At 35.5% G+C, this 18,070-nt stretch overlaps 1 protein-coding gene across 8 annotated transcripts in view; it reads left to right on the top strand.

Annotated features, from left to right (window-relative positions):
• CEP112 (centrosomal protein 112) overlaps nucleotides 1–18,070 on the top strand; it is a 370,586-nt gene that overhangs the window by 41,647 nt on the left and 310,869 nt on the right. For all 8 annotated transcript variants that reach the window (XR_006653046.2, XM_045182487.3, XM_045182485.3 and 5 more), the window contains 3 exons: nucleotides 1,453–1,500; nucleotides 1,768–1,845; nucleotides 16,350–16,436. Coding sequence is in view for 7 of the 8 variants with exons in the window: in XM_045182487.3 (XP_045038422.2) it covers nucleotides 1,453–1,500; nucleotides 1,768–1,845; nucleotides 16,350–16,436 (213 nt within the window). In the remaining variant the exon portion in view is untranslated. The remainder of the gene's footprint in view (nucleotides 1–1,452; nucleotides 1,501–1,767; nucleotides 1,846–16,349; nucleotides 16,437–18,070) is intronic.

Below are 18,070 nucleotides of genomic sequence, written 5' to 3'. Positions count from 1 at the left end.
CTCATAAGACTATCAGCTGATTTCTCAAAAGAAACCTTACAGGCAAGAAGGGGCTAGAAAGAAGTATTCAAAGTAATAAGAAAAGCAAGGAAATACATCCAAGATTATTCTATCCAGCAAAGCTATTATTTAGAATGAAAGGGCAGATAAAGTGCTTCCCAAACAAAGTTAAAGGAGTTCATCATCACCAAGCCATTATTATAGGTCATGTTAAAGGGACTTATTTAAGAAAAAAAGATCAAAACCATGGACATTAAAAAGGCAACAAATTTACAACTATCAACAACTGAATCTAAAAACAAACAAACAAAAAAACCTAAGCAAACAACCAGAACATGAACAGAATCATAGAGATCATTTTGAGGGTTATCAGCTGGGAAGGAGAATGGGGAGAATGGGGAAATGGTGCAGGGATTAAGAAGCATAATTGGGCCCTGGCTGGTGTGGCTCAGTGTACTGAGCACTGGACTGCAAAGCAAAGGGTCACCAGTTCAATTCCCAGTCAGGGCACATGCCTGGGTTGCAGGCCAGGTCCCCAGTAGGGGGCATGAGAGAGGCAACCACACAGTGATATTTCCCCCTCTTTCTTCCTCCCTTCTCCTCTCTCTAAAAGTAAATAAATAAAATCTTAAAAAGAAAAAAGAAACATAATTGGTAGAAACAAAATAGACAGGGGGAAGTTAAGAATAGCATAGGAAATGGAGAAGCTGAAGAATGTATATGCACAACCCATGGACATGAACTAAGGCGGGGATTGCTGGAGGGAAGGGGGGTATTGGGCAGAGGGGGATGAAGGGGGAAATCTGTAACAGCACAGTCATTTTTAAATCAGTAAAATATACTTAAAAAATTCATATATGGGAGATTGTAGTGCTTTCAAGGTAAAACAAGTCGCTTGATGTCCTTGGAGTATGGTGTATATTGGGGGATAGATGAGCATGAAAAGTAGATATGGAAGGAGTCCCAAAGGCATTAGTTATTCTAGTTGCTGTTATGGAGGTAAATTTAAGGATTAATGCTCCAAATCTGCCTTGGAGTGGAGCGATTAAATTGAGACTTGAAAGAGGAATAGGTATGTGCTTATAGGGGTGGGAGGGGTAGACAAATAATACCTAGAGGTAGCGAGTCATAAGAAGACCTATCATATTCTGGTGTTATCAGTCATTTGGGATTCTGAGAGTTTATGTGTGAGGAGAGGGGCAATGGAGTTGAGGATGGGCGGTTCGGCTGTGAGAGGGTCACGAAAGTGCGATTGCGTCTGCAAAGGTTATGTTTTGTCTTTCACTTGTTGGTGGGTCACTACAAGTGTATTATACAACAGCCATTCTGAAAAGCAAAGTAAATATTAAGACATAGAAAACATTTTCATAAAGCAGCTTAATTCTATATTGTGTCAAATAATAATTAACACATAAGAATTACTAAGCCTTTATTTTCTTTTTAAATTTTCAGATAGAGAATCCTCGGTACCTGAGACAGAAGCCTCTCCCAGTTTCTCTGGTAGGTGAGAATTCCATTGGACTTTTCCTATGGACAGATACTTTTAAATAAAATATTCAAGTTGTGTACAGAAAATAGTGCAGTCCCACATTATGAAGCATAATTGTCTTAATGATTCTGTCACTTGGAAGTGAAGAAATCATTTTTGAAATGTCTCCAGTGTCGGCATTATTTGGTATGAACTTCAGGCAATTTAGAAGTTTACTTTGGGGTTCAGGATAAACCAGGCCTGAGGAACTATTAGATAACTTTTCACTTATTTAACAGATGACTCCCAAATTCAGCCTGAGAAAATCCAGCAGTCTCCATGAGGATCATTTACTCTCTCGAATGCATGAGAAGGAGGTAGGATTGAGATATTTTTGATACGTCTAATTATTAACATTATTTTTATATTTTGTGTAATACGAGTTTCCAGGCCTTAGTTAGAATAGTGATGCAAGGTGGGAAGAGGATGCCTTTGGTGCAGATATAAAGTGATGGTCAGGTAGGCAGGCCTTGTCTTTCTGGTTTTTGATGCTCATCTTGCCTTTTGTGTCCCAGCTGCCTGCCTGCTCTGCAGGGTGTCCTGAAGGTCTCCCTCCTGGCTATCATTCCTGATTATCGGGGGTAGGGGGGATGGCAGTTTTTAGAAGCAGTACCTTTGACTTCAGGGAATTCTTCCACTTTCCCTTTGCCTCAAATTACTTGTATCCTTCTAGTTCCACTGTTTTACTATTTTTACTATTTAAATTGATTTGCTAAATTAAAGATATGTTATAGCTGATATATGACATAACACACTATCTGTCTTTGGTCATTTGAGAGTAAAATTATTAGAGAGGTGATATTGTTTGTTGGTTAAGAGCATAGGCTATGGAGTCAAGAATACAGGGATTTAAATCCTACTTACTGCTCTAACCAGTGTGGCTCAGTTGATTGGGTGTTGTCCCACAAAGCAAAAGGTTGCTGGTTCGATTCTCAGTCCAGGCACTTGTCTGGGTTGTAGGCCCAGTCCCTGGTTGGGGGCGAGTGGAGGGGCAACTGACGATGTTTCTCTCACACATCAGTGTTTCTCCTTCCCTCCCCCGCTCTCTAAAAATAAGTAAACAAAATTCCCCCCCCAGAATCCTACTTATTAGCTATATGAAAATGGGGAGACACATAAGCTCTCTGAGACTCGGTTTTCTGGTCTAACTTGGGACATGTCTGCTTTACAGGACTAAGATGAAGGTTTTGTAGTCTGTAAGTACCTATATGCTTCATTTTTAGTAGTCATTCAACAAAGGTTAATTTGCTTTAATATTTTCTTTCCTAAAATTTTTATTCTGGGAAATCTAAAAATCATCAATAGTATTTTTATTTTTGCTTATAGCACCAATGAAACACTTGGTTCATCCGGGTGTATGACAGAGAACACTACTAGACTAGCAGCATCCCGAAAAACTGTCCTTAACCTGCCTTTATCATTCCCTAGTCATGTGAGCCAGGCAGGTTTAGTTTAAGAATGTTTAGTTTTTGTTTGAAGAGAGGATACTGATTGATTTCACATTGTTGTTTCCCAAATCAAATGAGAATAAAATGTATGTAGCTTGTAAATTGTAATGCTCTATTTAAATGTGCAAATATGAAAAATGTTATTGGACTTAGATTAATGCTTCTGATAAATTTACTTTAAATAATTTAATCTTTTATTTGAATGAGGATGTTTCTAAGAATTTCTAAAATTTAATTTCAGTTTGGTTATTTTCAACATGATCAAGTTTTCCTACCACCCTATTTATAAATTACCACAAAGACATTGATTTTTTTTTGTAGTTATTCCAAACAATATCCTGAGCATATAAGTGTATTTGTGTTTATAATGGAGAAGGAAGGGCTGTTTTATAAATTCCCATCTGGTAGAATTAATGCTGCTGATCTCAGTAATGTTCTCTTTTTTAATTGAATTTATTGGGGTGACATTGGTTAATAAAATGATACAGGGTTGATCTAGTAATATTCTGTCTGTTGTTTTGTAGCTCCAGTTGAAGGCATGCAGGGTGTTTTTCCCGGTGCAATCCTAGTGTGTGTTTTTTTTTTAAACCATTGAAATGAAAAGAAGTTCCATTTTACAAGAACTTTTTGCGGGTTGTTACGAATTTAAATCTTTTCAAAAATTGTCATTTCTTTTTGCAAGTCATTCCAAGTCATTTCTAACCATTTTTCTCTTTTTATTTTTATTTTGTACTATTTCTTACTGTTGAGGCTACTTACCATAGAATAATTAAAATAATTGAAAGGAAGTGGTGGCTTTTTGAAATTTTTTTGGTTTTGCATGAAATAATATCCTTATGATGACATTATGGGTCAGGGCTAAACATACCAATGCTACTCAAATATGCGCTGGAAGAAAAAACACTTAACAGCTATCACGTATTGCATCAGAGAGTCATTTTTAAATATGTGTGTGGTTTTCTTTTCTCCACACCCTTATGTTTTTGTTTTTTTTTTGGCATACAGTAAAAATATTTTGGCATCATTGAGAGGTTTGCATGTAAACATAAACTTACTCAGTGTACATTTTGGTTAAAATAACCCTTGTGCAATTACATAGTCATTTCTGACTTGTTTGAAAAAATGTTTTCTTCATCCCAAAATATTTGAAAGTGTATGCTGAGTTGCTCCAATATGTGAACTATCTTAGTTTCTTTTTTTAAGTAGTATTTGTGATTTTAAAATAGTTTATGTGGATTTTTATTGAAGAAATTTTGGAAATTATAGACAGATATAAAGAAGGAAATGAAATCATGTATAAAATTAACACTTAGAAATAAAAACAGTAGTACAATGTCATTGTATCTTTTTTTAGTTTTTTCATTGTGTTGTAAAAACACATAGTTTTCAATTGATATATATATATATGTATTTGTGTATTTTGAGTATTTTTTACACTATGAAATATTGTTCCTAAGGATCTATTTTTAATGACTATATTATACATCATATTATGGAGGTGTCCACTTAATTTAACTCATTCCTACTGTTAGACAGTGAGATTGTTTATAATTTTCATAAACAACTCCGGGAAGAGTATCCTTATATCTCTATATGTATCTCTAAATGTTTCTTTGGGTAACAAATTGTATTTTATAGGATAAAATTGAAAGGATGAGTTTTTATAACTTTAGCATCATAAACAATTTAGCTTCTAGAATAAAAATTATTACTTGGAAGCCTGTTGAAAATTGTGTGATACTAGAGGGTATATGTCAAGAACTTATCAAATGAACACAGTGAAGATCCCCAGTTTTTGTGACTGAACCCATTTAAGGCCCTATGTAAACATTTAAGATTTGGTGGTTGGGTGTGGAAAACTATTGTTCTTGCAGCTAAGACAAGGGTCGTAAGTTCCCTTGCTTAGTAAAACAAACAGAAAATTTAAAAAAAAGAACTTATTATGTGCAAAACAGAATGAAGATAAAAACACAAAGGTAATCAGGAGCCATTTAAAGGCAGAGGGAAGTAGCAGTTTAGAATGCCTTTGTAAATACAAAAATGCTAATTAAAATGTTTATATAGGACAAGTATTTTTCTGAAAAATTTCTTTGATTTCAGGACAATATGGCAAAATATTTTTATTTTTGAAATAGAAAATACTAATTATATTGCTTTATTATTTTTGTTTCTTTTCCAGAGATATTTTTCTAACTTGGATTTTTTTCTCTACATTTAAATGCGTAATTATTTTGTGATCTGTATAGTTATTCTTTAGAAGGATAATCTTATGTCTACTTGCTTAAGTGACTTTTATTAAACATTTACTTGTGGGCATGGGGATGAATCCTTTTCTGTTTGGGAATCCAGCAGAACGTTGCATGTCTGTGTAAGACAGCCCTGCTGTGTCTTGTACATGGTCTCTAAAAATGCTTTTGTTTTTGCTGGGTGCTGTTTTAAAAATAATAAATAGCATTGTTTCAAGTGAATTAACTTTATTTTAAACTGAAATATTGAATGTTAAGTTAAATATTTAACCTTCATTTTATCAACACCTAATCTTTATTCTTCAGAGATAATCATTACGAAAAATTTAATGTGTATTCTCTTAAAAATTTTTTAGGAATATCTCATTTTTAAAAATACAAATGTGATCTTAGATCATACTTCATATGCTGTTAGATTTTGCTTTTCTAACTTAAATATATATTCTTTTGATTTTCCTATGTCTGCAATATGGGTTCACTGTTTTAAATGGTTGTTTTGTGTTTCATTTTCTTGATATACACATTTTATTAATATACTTTCCTGTCGAAGGATACAGGTTCTATAGAGTAGTTTGCTATAACAAAGTGTTTCAATAATATCCTTGTGTATACCGTTGTGCATTGTATGTCTATTCTTACATGATAAATTCTGGGACATGGAATTACTCAGTCACAGGGTAGACTACCCTTAAAATAAAGTTAATTTGCTAAGAACTACAGGCATGGAAGAGAATGGGAAGTGGTGGGTAATGGGTATGAGAGTTCCTTTTCGGTGTGTGAAAATGTTCAAAATTTAGATTGTGTGATGATTGCATAATTCTTTGATTTTTAAAAATCCATTGAATTGTATGTTTAAATGGGTGAATATTACGGTATGTGAATTGTGTGTATATCATTAAAGCTATTAAACAAGGGTATATATTTGCTTTTGAATCTGCAGTGCATGAGACTGTTTTCCCATTTCATCATCAACACTGATTATGAACATGTTTGTTTATCTGAGAGAAAATAGTACTTTGTTTTGATATTTACATTTCTTTTATAATAAGTGAAAATGATTATATTTTTGTCAGTTTACAGTCTTTTTAATTTCACTGTGAGCTGTTTTTTCTTATATTTTTCCATATTTTCTTTGAATTGTTTGTCTTCATTGTGATTTCTAAGAGCAATTTATATGTAAAGGAATTGTAGTCTTTGTTTTATGTCTGGTAAATATTTTTCTCTATAGGTCTTTTCATTTATTTCTGGTTTTCTCAATACATAGAAGTTTTATTTTAAATAGTTTGATCTATTAATCTTTTCTCCATGGCTTCTAGTTTTTGTATCACACTTAGAAAAGCCTTTTTTATTCTAAGATTATGAAAAAATGAACTCATTTTTCTCTCTCTTAAAATCTTTTTATATTTAAATTTCAGATTTATTTCCGAGGTTTTTGTTGTGAGTAGTGATGGTAATCTAGGTTAGTCAATTCTTAATGTTATAAAATAAAAAAATAAATAAAATAAAAAGTTAGAAGTTTGAAACGCTAAGTTAGAGTGTAGCAAGTGTGGAGAGTATTGAGTGAGTGCAGTTTTATACAGATAACAGTTTATCTGGGTCATGAAGCAGTTAGTAAAAGATTTAATTATGTTGAAAATTTAGAGTCTCAAAATACTTCACTAACCTTTAGAAATCAAACTTTGTAAAACATAACTTCCATTTTAAATTTATAATTGTATGGAAAATACAGAGATGTTAAATGAGTAATATTTGCAATATTATTTTTTTAGAGTTAAAGAATAGTACTAGTTTTATTCTGGTGCTAAAAGTACACCTATAAAATATTTTAAGATGTTCTTTAAGTTCTCCGTTTATTTTGGGCATGGTGAGAAAACATGTGTTCAGTGACAGTGATCCTTTATTTCAACTGTTGCCTGTCATTCACAAACATACTTGGACTTGCTTGCCTTCGTAATTGCTAACACATTTCCTGGGATATCCACATCACAGGATGGTGTGACAGTGAGCATCATCAAACAGTGGGGGTTTTTGTTTTGTTTTGTTTTGTTTTTTGTATCCTTAAAAAGATTTCTGATGTGGATTAAGACATTTGGAAAGTTGTTGTCACTAAAAATGAAAGAAGAGACAACACAATGAGGGGAGATCAATTTTCAGAGCAATCAACAGTTTTTAGAGAGCAGATGGTAGAAATTGCTCTTCTGTGAAAAAAAGTAGAAAATTTCCTTTGAACCTCACCTGCACCCCTATTGAATGTTCCCACCTATTGGCTAAAAAGGGATGATGCTGCTTTCTTACACGTAATGCCAATAAAGCATTTTTTTTCCCCTTTGTGAATCTACTAGATAAATGTAGAATTTAAGGAAATTCAAGATAATGAAATCTATAGTCATTGACATAATAAGTGAAAGAACTGATATTTTAAAACATTTATTAGTACAACATTCACCTACACCCAGTCTCAAACAAGATGAGACATAATCATACAGAGTAATACCATTTTAAACAACATCCAGGCAAGCATTAGATCATTGCCCACATCCCAGAAGCTTGCTGTCTGGCCTTCCCAATCCTAACTCTCTTTAGCCTTCTCTAGAAGTGACTACCATCCTGATTTCTCTGGTGATAATTTCCCTCCTTTGTTCTTAAAGCTGATTTTACCACCAATTCCTGCATCTTTAAAAATGAAAATATTTTTATTTTAGTAGATTTTGAACTTCATATAAGTAGAACTAAATTTTATACTTTCTTTTGTGTCTTGCTTCTAATATTACATTGGTGATACTCATCCTTGATATGCCAAATCATTATAGTAGGTTCATGTACATTGCTCTCTATTAAATGAATCTGCCATAATTTCTTGACATTTTTTGAGGAGAGAATCTATTCTAATTTTTGGCTTTTGCAAACACTAATCCTACAGACAATCTTACCCATGTATGCTGACATACAAATGCAAGAGTTTTCCGGGGTGCTGGCTCTCGAAGTATTGCCCATGAACCCCGCAGTGCCCTAGACTTTCACGAAGTCTCTGAGGTCAAATTATTTTCATAACAATATTTGAGTGTCATTTGTTTTCTCCACTGTGTTTACGTTTGCGTTCACGTGGCAAACACACTGCTAAGTAAAACTGTATCTTGACCCGAATCAAGGGAGTGGCACTGAATCATCCTGATGTCCATATAGTCTTCACTGCCACGGGCTCGCAGGGAAGAAGTGACCGATTTTACTTCAGAATGCCCTTGGTGGAGACAGCAGGAAAGCTATAAGTTAAATGTTGCACCTCAAATATGCATCTGTGTGCTATCTGAGTGATGACCTGGAGCTCTATGCTTAAAGAACTTAAGCTGCCTATTGAGGTGCAGTGGCTGCCTGAGTGAGAACACTCGTGTGGTTCATTCAGGTGTGCACTGTGATGGCTGTGCATTCCCATGCGTATTTGAAAGAATGACTGACTGGCAAACTGGGGTTATTCAGACTTGGATATTGGGCAGACATTTTCTTTAAAATGAACAAAGTGTAAAACAACTGATAATGTTTGTTGCTAATGATAAAATCTGACCTTTTAATTCAAATTAGAATTTTGGAAAACTTGTATCAGTCACTGTAAGCTTGAGAGCTTGCTAATACTAAGAATTTTCTGATGAGATTGGTGGTGATATTAACCAATGTGAAGTTTTGATATTGTACAATGAAATTTTCAGTGTTTGGAAATCTACATAACTTACTGAACTGATATTTTACAAATGAGTAATACATAGTGGCATAAAACCACGCATAGGTAAAAGATCCATTTCAAGTTGAAAATAGACCAACAGAGCTTACTGTGACAAAGTATGAAAAGTTTCCAATTCCACAATGCAAACAACTTAAAAAATCTAGCACTGGTGAGTGTGGGTTTATGTAAGCAGAATATCTACAATTATTCGAAAAGGGTACTAAAATATTCCTTTTCCTTACAACTGTGTATTTATTTATTTTAAAAATTTATTTATTTATTTTTTAGAGAATGGAAAGGAGAGAGAAAGAGGAGAGAAACATTAATGTGTGGTTGCCTCTCGTGTGCCCCCCACCAGGGACCTGGCCTGCAACCAAGGCACGTGTCCCGACTGGGAATCGAACCAGTGACCCTTTGGTTTGCAGGCCAGTACTCAAGCCACTGATCCACACCAGCCAGGGCACAACTGTGTATTTATGTAAGGGAACATTTAAGGAAGAACTAATTCCAATATTTTGCAGATCCTTTGAGATAATAGAGAAGGGAATGCTTCTTGACTCATTTTATGAGGGAGACCCTGACACCAAAACCAAAAAGACATTACAAGAAATAAATCCAGACACTGAAGAAAGAAATTAAGGAAGACACAAACAAATAGAAGCATGTACCATGCTCATGCATTGGAAGAAATTAACATCATGAAAATGGCCATATTACCCAAAGCATTTTATAGATTCAGTGCAATCCCTATTAGAGTACCCATGACATATTTCACAGATATAGAACAAACATTTCAGAAATTCATATGGAACCATAAACTACCCCAAATAGCTGCAGCAATTTTGAGAAAGAAGAACAAAGCAGGAGGGATCACAATACCTGATATCAAACTGTATTACAAGGCCACCGTAATCAAAACAGCCTGGTACTGGCATAAAAACAGGCACATAGACCAATGGAACAGAACAGAGAGCCCAGAAATAAACCCAGGTCTCTATGGTCAATTAATATTTGACAAAGGAGGCAAAAGCATAAAATGGAGCAAAAACAGCCTCTTCAACAGATGGTGTTGGGAGATCTGGACAGCTACAGGCAAAAAAATGAAACTCGATCACCAACTTACACCATACACAAAAATAAATTCAAGGTGGATAAAAGACTTAAATATAAGTCGTAACACCATAAAAGTCCTAGAGAAAAACATGGGCAGGAAAGTGTCAGACATTCCACATAGCAACATCCTCACAGACAACTCCCCTAAAGCAAGGGACATAAAGGAAAGAATAAACAAATGGGACCTCATCAAAATAAAAAGCTTCTGCATGGCTAAAGAAAATAGCATTAAAATGAAAAGAGAACCAACAGTATGGGAAAACATATTTGCCAATGATACCTCAGACAAGGGCCTGATCTCCAAAATATATAAAGAACTCACATAACTCCACTCCAGGAAGACAAACAACCCAATTAAAAAATGGGCAAAGGACTTGAACAGACACTTCTCCAAGGAAGACATACAGAGGGCCCAGAGACATATGAAAAGATGCTCAGCATCACTAGCCATCAGAGAGATGCAAATTAAAAACACAGTGAGGTACCATAGTCACACCAGTCAGAGTGGCCAACATAAACAAATCCACAACAAATGTTGGAGAGGATGCAGAGAAAAGGGAACCCTAGTGCACTGTTGGTGGGAATGCAGACTGGTCAGGCCACAGTGGAAAACAGTATGGGATTTCCTCAGAAAACTAAAAATGGAACTTTGACCCAGCAATTCTGCTGCGGGGATTATACCCTAAGAACTCTGAATCGCCAATCCAAAAGAACCTATGTACCCCAATGTTCATAGCAGCACAATTTACAATAGCCAAGTACTGGAAGCGTCCTAAGTGCCCATCAGCAAATGAGTGGATCCAAAAACTATGGTACATTTACACAATGGAATTCTACCCAGCAGAGAGAAAGAAGGAGCTTATAACCTTTGCAACAGCATGGATGGAACTGGAGAGCATTATGCTAAGTGAAATAAGGCAGGCAGTGAGGGACAAATACCATATGATGTCACCTTTAACTGGAACATAATCAACAGAAGAAAAAAGCAAATGAAATATAACCAGAGACATTGAAGTTAAGAACAATATAACAATAACCTAGGAGAGTGGAGAGGGGATAGTGGGGAGAGGGGTTTTCAGAAACTACTATAAAGGACACATGGACAAAACCACGGGGGAGGGTGGAGGTGGGGGAGGGAGGTGGGTTTGGCTGGGGTGGGTTGGAGGGGTGGGGGGAAAATGCAGATAACTGTAATTGAACAGCAATAAAAAATGTTTTAATTTAAAAAAATCCAGGAAAAAAATTAATAACAAAGTTTATTATCAATACATCAAGAAAAGACTTATTTAATAAATGATGCTGGTATAACCTTTCATTTACCAGGAGAAAATAAAACTTGGTCTTCATCCTATAAAAGCAAAAACAAACATGAATTCCGGATGTACTAAAAACTTAATGTACAAATGCCCAATCAAAAAGTTTCAAAACAACACAATCTTGCAAAAAAATCTAGTAATTGGAAGACATTTCTAACCCTCAAAGCTGTCCAAATCCAGAAACTATAAAGAAAATGATAGAAATATTTCAGTAAGAGCAACAAAAGATTTTGTGTGGTAAAATATATAATACACAAGATCAATAGAAAAATAATAGATTGGGGGAAATACTGGGGACAGACTGTGTGTTAATGTGTGCATTACCAGGACATCTTACTGATTGGCAGACAAGGCATTGATCGAGTTGTGAAAGGGCATTTCACAAAAACAAACAGACAGACACATTCATATGGCCCAGAGACATCTGAGAAGGAGCTGAGACACAGTAGTGTTCAGGGAAATGCAGAGTACAGTAGTAATGAGATTTCTGCTCTTCTGGTAGACATGTGAACCTACCTCTAATAGGTGTAGCCAGCACTGACCCGTCTGGGCGTCTTCTGAGAATTCATCCTGTAGAAATCAGAGCCTAGTGTGTAAATGTATGCATGACAATATTTTTGTGGCTTTTTTTTTTGTAGTGGAAAAGCACTGAAAATAAAGTGAATATTCATTAAGAAGAACGATTGAACAAATTTTGTTTCTCCTCATTAAGAAATAATTTAAAGCAATCAAAAAGAATGAATAAAATTGTATCAGGTATTTTTTGAGAGAGTTCCATGAGGTAGTGTTTAGAGAGAAAAGCAAGATGCAGAAATACGTTTTTTGCATGTGAAACATTCATAATGAAAAAATTATGAATTGCTAAGGTTATAGCGGTTTGAAGAAGAGAATTAGCTCTCATGTAACAATCCAGGGTGTGCAGGGAGTGCTCGGTGATGTCACTGGGGACCCAGGCTAGTGGGGAAGTTCTACCATCCTCAGCATACTGCTTCAGTCTGCAGGTCTGAGGTGTTGGTTGCTCTCCAGTACCTTATGTTTAAGTGCTATCCTTCAGAAAGACAGACACATGGAGAGAAAGCCATTTTATTTTTAAAAATGTCCAGTCACAGTTGCCTGAATCACTTCTATCCTATCCTCCCCTTGTCCATACCTAGTCATATGGTCATGCAGCCTCGAGTGATACAGCCACGTGTGCTGCCCACATTGGGGGTGGTCATTGGGCCCCAAAGAAAGAAGAAGGAAGTAGATATCTGGGGACACCTTCGGTGTGCCACAAACCCCCTGTACTGCTGTATGCATTCTCGCTCGCATTGGTGTGTGGTTCCGAGAGCACAGCAGAAGACATAAAAGTGTACTGGGTTGTTATGGATATGCCATGCAGGGGTTGACGTGGGGAGAAATGGGGAGGAGAGGGAGAGATGGAAAGGAAAAGGGAATGAACACCAACAAGTTCAGAGAAGTCAAGCAGAAAAGTAAAAATTCTGCATAATCTAATCATACTTACATTTCATATAAATTGTATATAATATGACAAAACTTAAAAATTAGAAAAAAGATACCCGCATGCACTGTGTATGGTAAATATCACTTCTTCCCTTAATGACATGAATTCTAGGAGATTAGAAATTATTGTTTAGAAAATTCCATACATCTCTAAGCCCCAGGGGTAAAGTAAGAGAGAGATACCTTGTTTTTTGGTGTTGTGTTTATAAATAAACACGATGAATAACAATTGACACTATGAAATATTACAAGTTAACTTTTTGAGAATAGGATACACTGGAGATACTAATCAGGAAGAATCTTAATTACTAATATATAATAATTTCCTTTGACTAGTAACTAACAGAATTCTTTAAAAAGATGATTGAACAATTAGGTATCTGAGTGAGTAAAGTGATTTTTATTCTATGAACCATTCCTCCTTCAGTTTCCTGTGATGATGGTTCCGATGTAAAAAGGGGGTGTGGCTCAGCAAGTACATTGCTCAGTTGTGCTGCTGAAATCGCCACATGGCACAGGCAGCTGGTGGCTCTAATAGTTTTGACCTTACAATTTATTTTTTAATTCAATTTTATTTTATTTTTAAAATGTAATCTTTATTGTATTTCTTTTTACATTACCTGTTAGTCCTCTTATACCTCCCTCCCCGCCAGCAGTCACCACACTGTTGTCGGTGCCCATGAGTCCTTTTTCCTTTGGGTGGAGTGGTTGACCTTACAGTTTAATTGCTATGTGGTTACAGTAAATACGGGCAAACAAAAAGTTCAGAGAGAACAATGGCTGCATTTTATACCGTGTCCAAAACTAAGTTTGTAGTTATTTTCCACATCAAAATAACTTGCTCCTTTTTTGTACATTTTATTTCTTTTGATATGATTGAGGTAGTTGATCAATATTAAAGCTTTGTAAATAAGATTAAATGGAGTTTCTTGGTATTTTAAAATGTGTAGGTGATACCCATCCAAATAACTTTAGTACATTTTTCCCCTTACAAACTCATTAGTGTTTATTATGCTATATTTTGTTTTCTGCTAAATTCAGTATCAAATGTTAAACACAATTTACACATGCTTTCTCTTTGTTGCTGATCCTTTGCAGGGGTGTCCAACCCATGGCCCGCAGGCCTCACGCAGCCCAGGATGGCTATGAATGTGGCCCAACACAAAATCGTACATTTACTTAGAGCATTACTTAGTTTTATACCAAGTTTTATTACTTAGATATGTACATTTTCTATATTAGTGATCACAAACTTGGGACCTACTTGACAATTTTAAAAGATTATCGAAAGGACTGCTACATAATTAGGGTTATTATGTGAGGACTTTTTTGCTTATCTGTGGTGACGGATATCATGAAAATTATGCATGGACCTGTTTTTTGCTCATCAGTTTTTGTGTTTGTGTGTTTAACCTGTGGCCCAAGACAACTCTTCTTCCAGTGTGGCCCAGAGACGCCAAAAGGTTGGACACCTCTGCTTTAGAGCTTGGATTCGTTCCCCAAAATAGCTAGCTTGCTATCCTCATTCAGCCTCTTCGGAGGTTCTGAATGATTACTCTTTAGCTAAGAATTACTTAAGTATGTGTCGAGTGTTCATCCCTAGTCCGGTCTACCATGACTGAGGTGCAGCCGGCGGGAGGTGGTGGGTTGGGCTCTAGCCCACGTTTCCATGGTAATTAGGGCTGACCCTGGGAGGCTGAGGTTGTGACAGATTCTTCTGAAGGTATTATGGAAAGATGTGGTGATAAATGCTCCTATATCTTTCCAGTTTTGTCCTATTACTTTTTACATTTGATTCCTTTAAGCCCTCTCCCAGATGCTCCTGTAACAGATCTTCACATGGACTTGGGTCGCCCAGCCAGCTTCCTTCTGAAATGAAGAGGAAACATCATGTAATTTAGAAGAGAATGGAAACATTCAAATTTTTTCCTTTTGAATATTAAATGGATGTCTGCCCCCCTCTCCACCACTCATTTAAAAATCACGAGACTCCTAGATGGAGAGCAGGATGACAGACAGCTAAGGGGGAGGGGTTTAGGGGGCAGAGGGAAGAGCAAAAAGGAAAAAGGACTCCTGGACATGGACTGCAGTGTGGTGGTTGTGGGGGGACGAGGGGTATGTGGTAATGCAAATAAATACAATAACATTTAAAAATAACAATTGTGAAAAAATTGAGAAATTCTCTAACCAATGTTTTCCACAAATGGTATGGACTGATTTAAAAATTAATTTGTAAAATACTGGTACAATGAAATGAAAAAAGTACATTTGCTAGGACTATAGTAAACAATGACCACAGGGGGGGAATCATGAATCTGTGTTTTGTTAATTTTTATGTGTAAAATTTTAAAATTTCATTTTGGTGTGTTCATTTGATACATGTTTACCTTGAGTTCAAATTCATCGTTTATTTGAAACAGTAATTAAAAAATATAAAGTATATTTTAAAATTTTTCAAGAAAATGTTTTGATAGTACATTTCTAATATTTTAAAATAAAATTTGTCAGAAGGTTGTAGAGTAACATTTTTTGCATACCTACTTTGTGTCAAACATTGTACCTGAGTATAGTTACTTAAATGTTATCATTAAATATGTTTTACAATTCGCAAGGATAATTATCCTTAATTAGCAGAAGAGAAAATAGAATCTCACAATGGTGACTTGCCCAAAATCACAGCAGTTAATACCTAGTGGGATTAGAACTGAGTTAGAAATGAGGTCTGTCAGATTCCAATGTACTTATTCTTTTAAGTAGTAAGGAATCAGGCGGTCAGATACTTTATATTTGAGGTAACCAATTTCATGTTGTTCTTAAAACCTGTCACTACTGTTCTTTTAATTCTAAGATACACTTACTATTATCAACAAGTAGTGGCGATATTTTTGCTTACTTTCCCCCAGACACTGGTGGATTAGGCACTGGTGTGAGGAGGATAGGAGTTAATGAGTGCTTGAGAGGAGATAAAGCCCCCGCCTGGAGGGAGCCAGGGTCTGCATTCCAGGAGGGAGGTGTGCATTTATCAGTAATCTGCCACATTTAGGAACATTCATTCTCAAACCATCACATAGTAAAAGGTATTTTTCAAGGAGCACATAGATCTAAGAAAAGCAAATAGTAAAAAGATTGAATAGAGACTTCTTCCAATAGAAAATAATAAATGGCAAAATAATGGATTTAGCAAAATAACACTTTAAAATGACTTTTTTGGGGGAGTGGGGTGAGCGAAATTGATGAATCCGTATTTATTAGTGTTAGTTTTACCTATCAAGTGAAACTTGTTTGCAAGATTTTTAGTTAGCTTATAAGAAATTAAAGAATGTAACCAACATATTGGTATATATGTGTGATTTCTAGACCTTTGGCTATAGGGTGAAAATGGAAAATGATACTCTCTTTCATATTGGGAATTATTTTAATTTGATTGTGTATTTTTGCTAGAGGAAAAAAATTAATACCTTTAAAATCTTTTCCTTAAAGTTGGACATGAAAACCAAAATGATAGAAGCTAAATGTCATGAGGAGAAGCTTAAACTTCAACAGAAACACGATGCTGATGTTCAGAAGGTAGGGTGTGTACCGTGTAATCTTTTATTAATATTGAGTGTTTGAAATACTCAAGGTCTTGTGATCACTTATCTATCCATCCGTCTACCCACCCATCCATCTTTCCACTTGTCAACCTGTCTGTCCATCCGTTCATCTGTCAATCCATCCATCCATCTACCCATCCATCCACCCATCCATCCTTCCATCCATCTACCCATCCATCCATCCATCCATCCATTTGTTCATCCACTTATTTACATACTTATGATAGTCTGTCATAAGTGTAATTTGTCAAATATTGCAGCAAAAGTTGATCTTTAAACTTTATTTGCTAAACATGTGTTTATGTAAAATCTTACAGTTTACCTTACCTTTTAGTTCATCTATAAATACTAAAGCTTGTTTGGCCTCATATTTTTTCCCATTTTCCGGCAATTAAAATTCCCCTTTTAGTTTGAAAAGAACTCACGGCCTCCGTCCTGTTTGGCGTGTACCGCGTACTGGCACCGACAGCGCAGGCCCCCTCTGTTCATCACCTCGTCGGTGCTTATGCCTCCCAGTGTTTCAGTCTGCTTTTGAATGGAATTAACTTTCCTTCTTTCGGGCACAACTGAAAGTCGTCAATTTATGGTTATCCTACATGGAGTTTGAATTGAAACTATATTTTAGTAATGATTAAAAAAAGTGGTGATATATGTCTCCAAATAGAAACTTGTCATTTACTCTTACAGAAAGGCACACTTATGATTCTGCTTCACAAAACTAAGTGACAGAAATGGAGGTAGGGTGTGGAGGCCACAGCATCACATATCTGAGCTTTCTTCAAAGCTAAAATGTACGCATATTAATATTTAGTCAGGTGAATATTTGGCTCATCTTTCAAAGCAACAAGAAGGAAACCACTGATTGAAAATTAGAGAGAAAAAATACTTAATCCTTTTTTTCCCTCTTTTCCTCTTTCCCATTCAAACTTTAAAGATGAATATTACTTTCTTGTCTTAATGGAATTTTTACCTTAGTTTAAATTGGTTAGATAAAACAGTTCTCTATCATAAATATATTAGAGATTCAGTAATATAATTACTGTTAAAATGAAATAGAATCTATTGATGTATAAATTAAAGGAATATCAAATATATTTGGAAAAATGATGGTAATAGAGCTTGAAATAGGTTTCTTGGTGTGTCTGTTACAAAGATCTATTCTAAGAGAAGCTTTTAATGATAAAATCCTTTCCTGGAATTTTTCTTTTTAAATAAATGCTGTGTGAAAAAAAGAAAGCAATGCAGCTAGTTTGAAATGCTCGGTAAAATACAAATACAGTCGTTGACCTTATACCATATGTGGGAAGTATATTCCTCAGTGTGTTGCTTGTATGGCATTTCCTAAGTGTCAGGAGTTGGGGAGGAACAAAATTCAGGGTGTTTTCCCTGTTTGCCTACATTCTTTTCCTTCTAAGCTTCTTTGTGGATGTTAGGATCAACTAGCTCCTTTCTTATTTACCAACCATTCTTACAGGTGGGACTAGCACAATGAAAGGTAAAGTAAAATGCTGGTAATAAAATCACTGAGAAAGAATTGGTTAGACATTGGTGAATACCCCTTTTCTACTTAGCTGACTTTGGGTGTATAGGAAATATACCCCAACCATA

Source organism: Desmodus rotundus, chromosome 9 (genome assembly GCF_022682495.2).
Source record: "Desmodus rotundus isolate HL8 chromosome 9, HLdesRot8A.1, whole genome shotgun sequence".
In the NCBI taxonomy this organism is placed as follows: Eukaryota; Metazoa; Chordata; class Mammalia; order Chiroptera; family Phyllostomidae; genus Desmodus; species Desmodus rotundus.
Note: the sequence above shows the minus strand (reverse complement) of the source record. Positions and strands in the feature narration are given on the sequence as shown.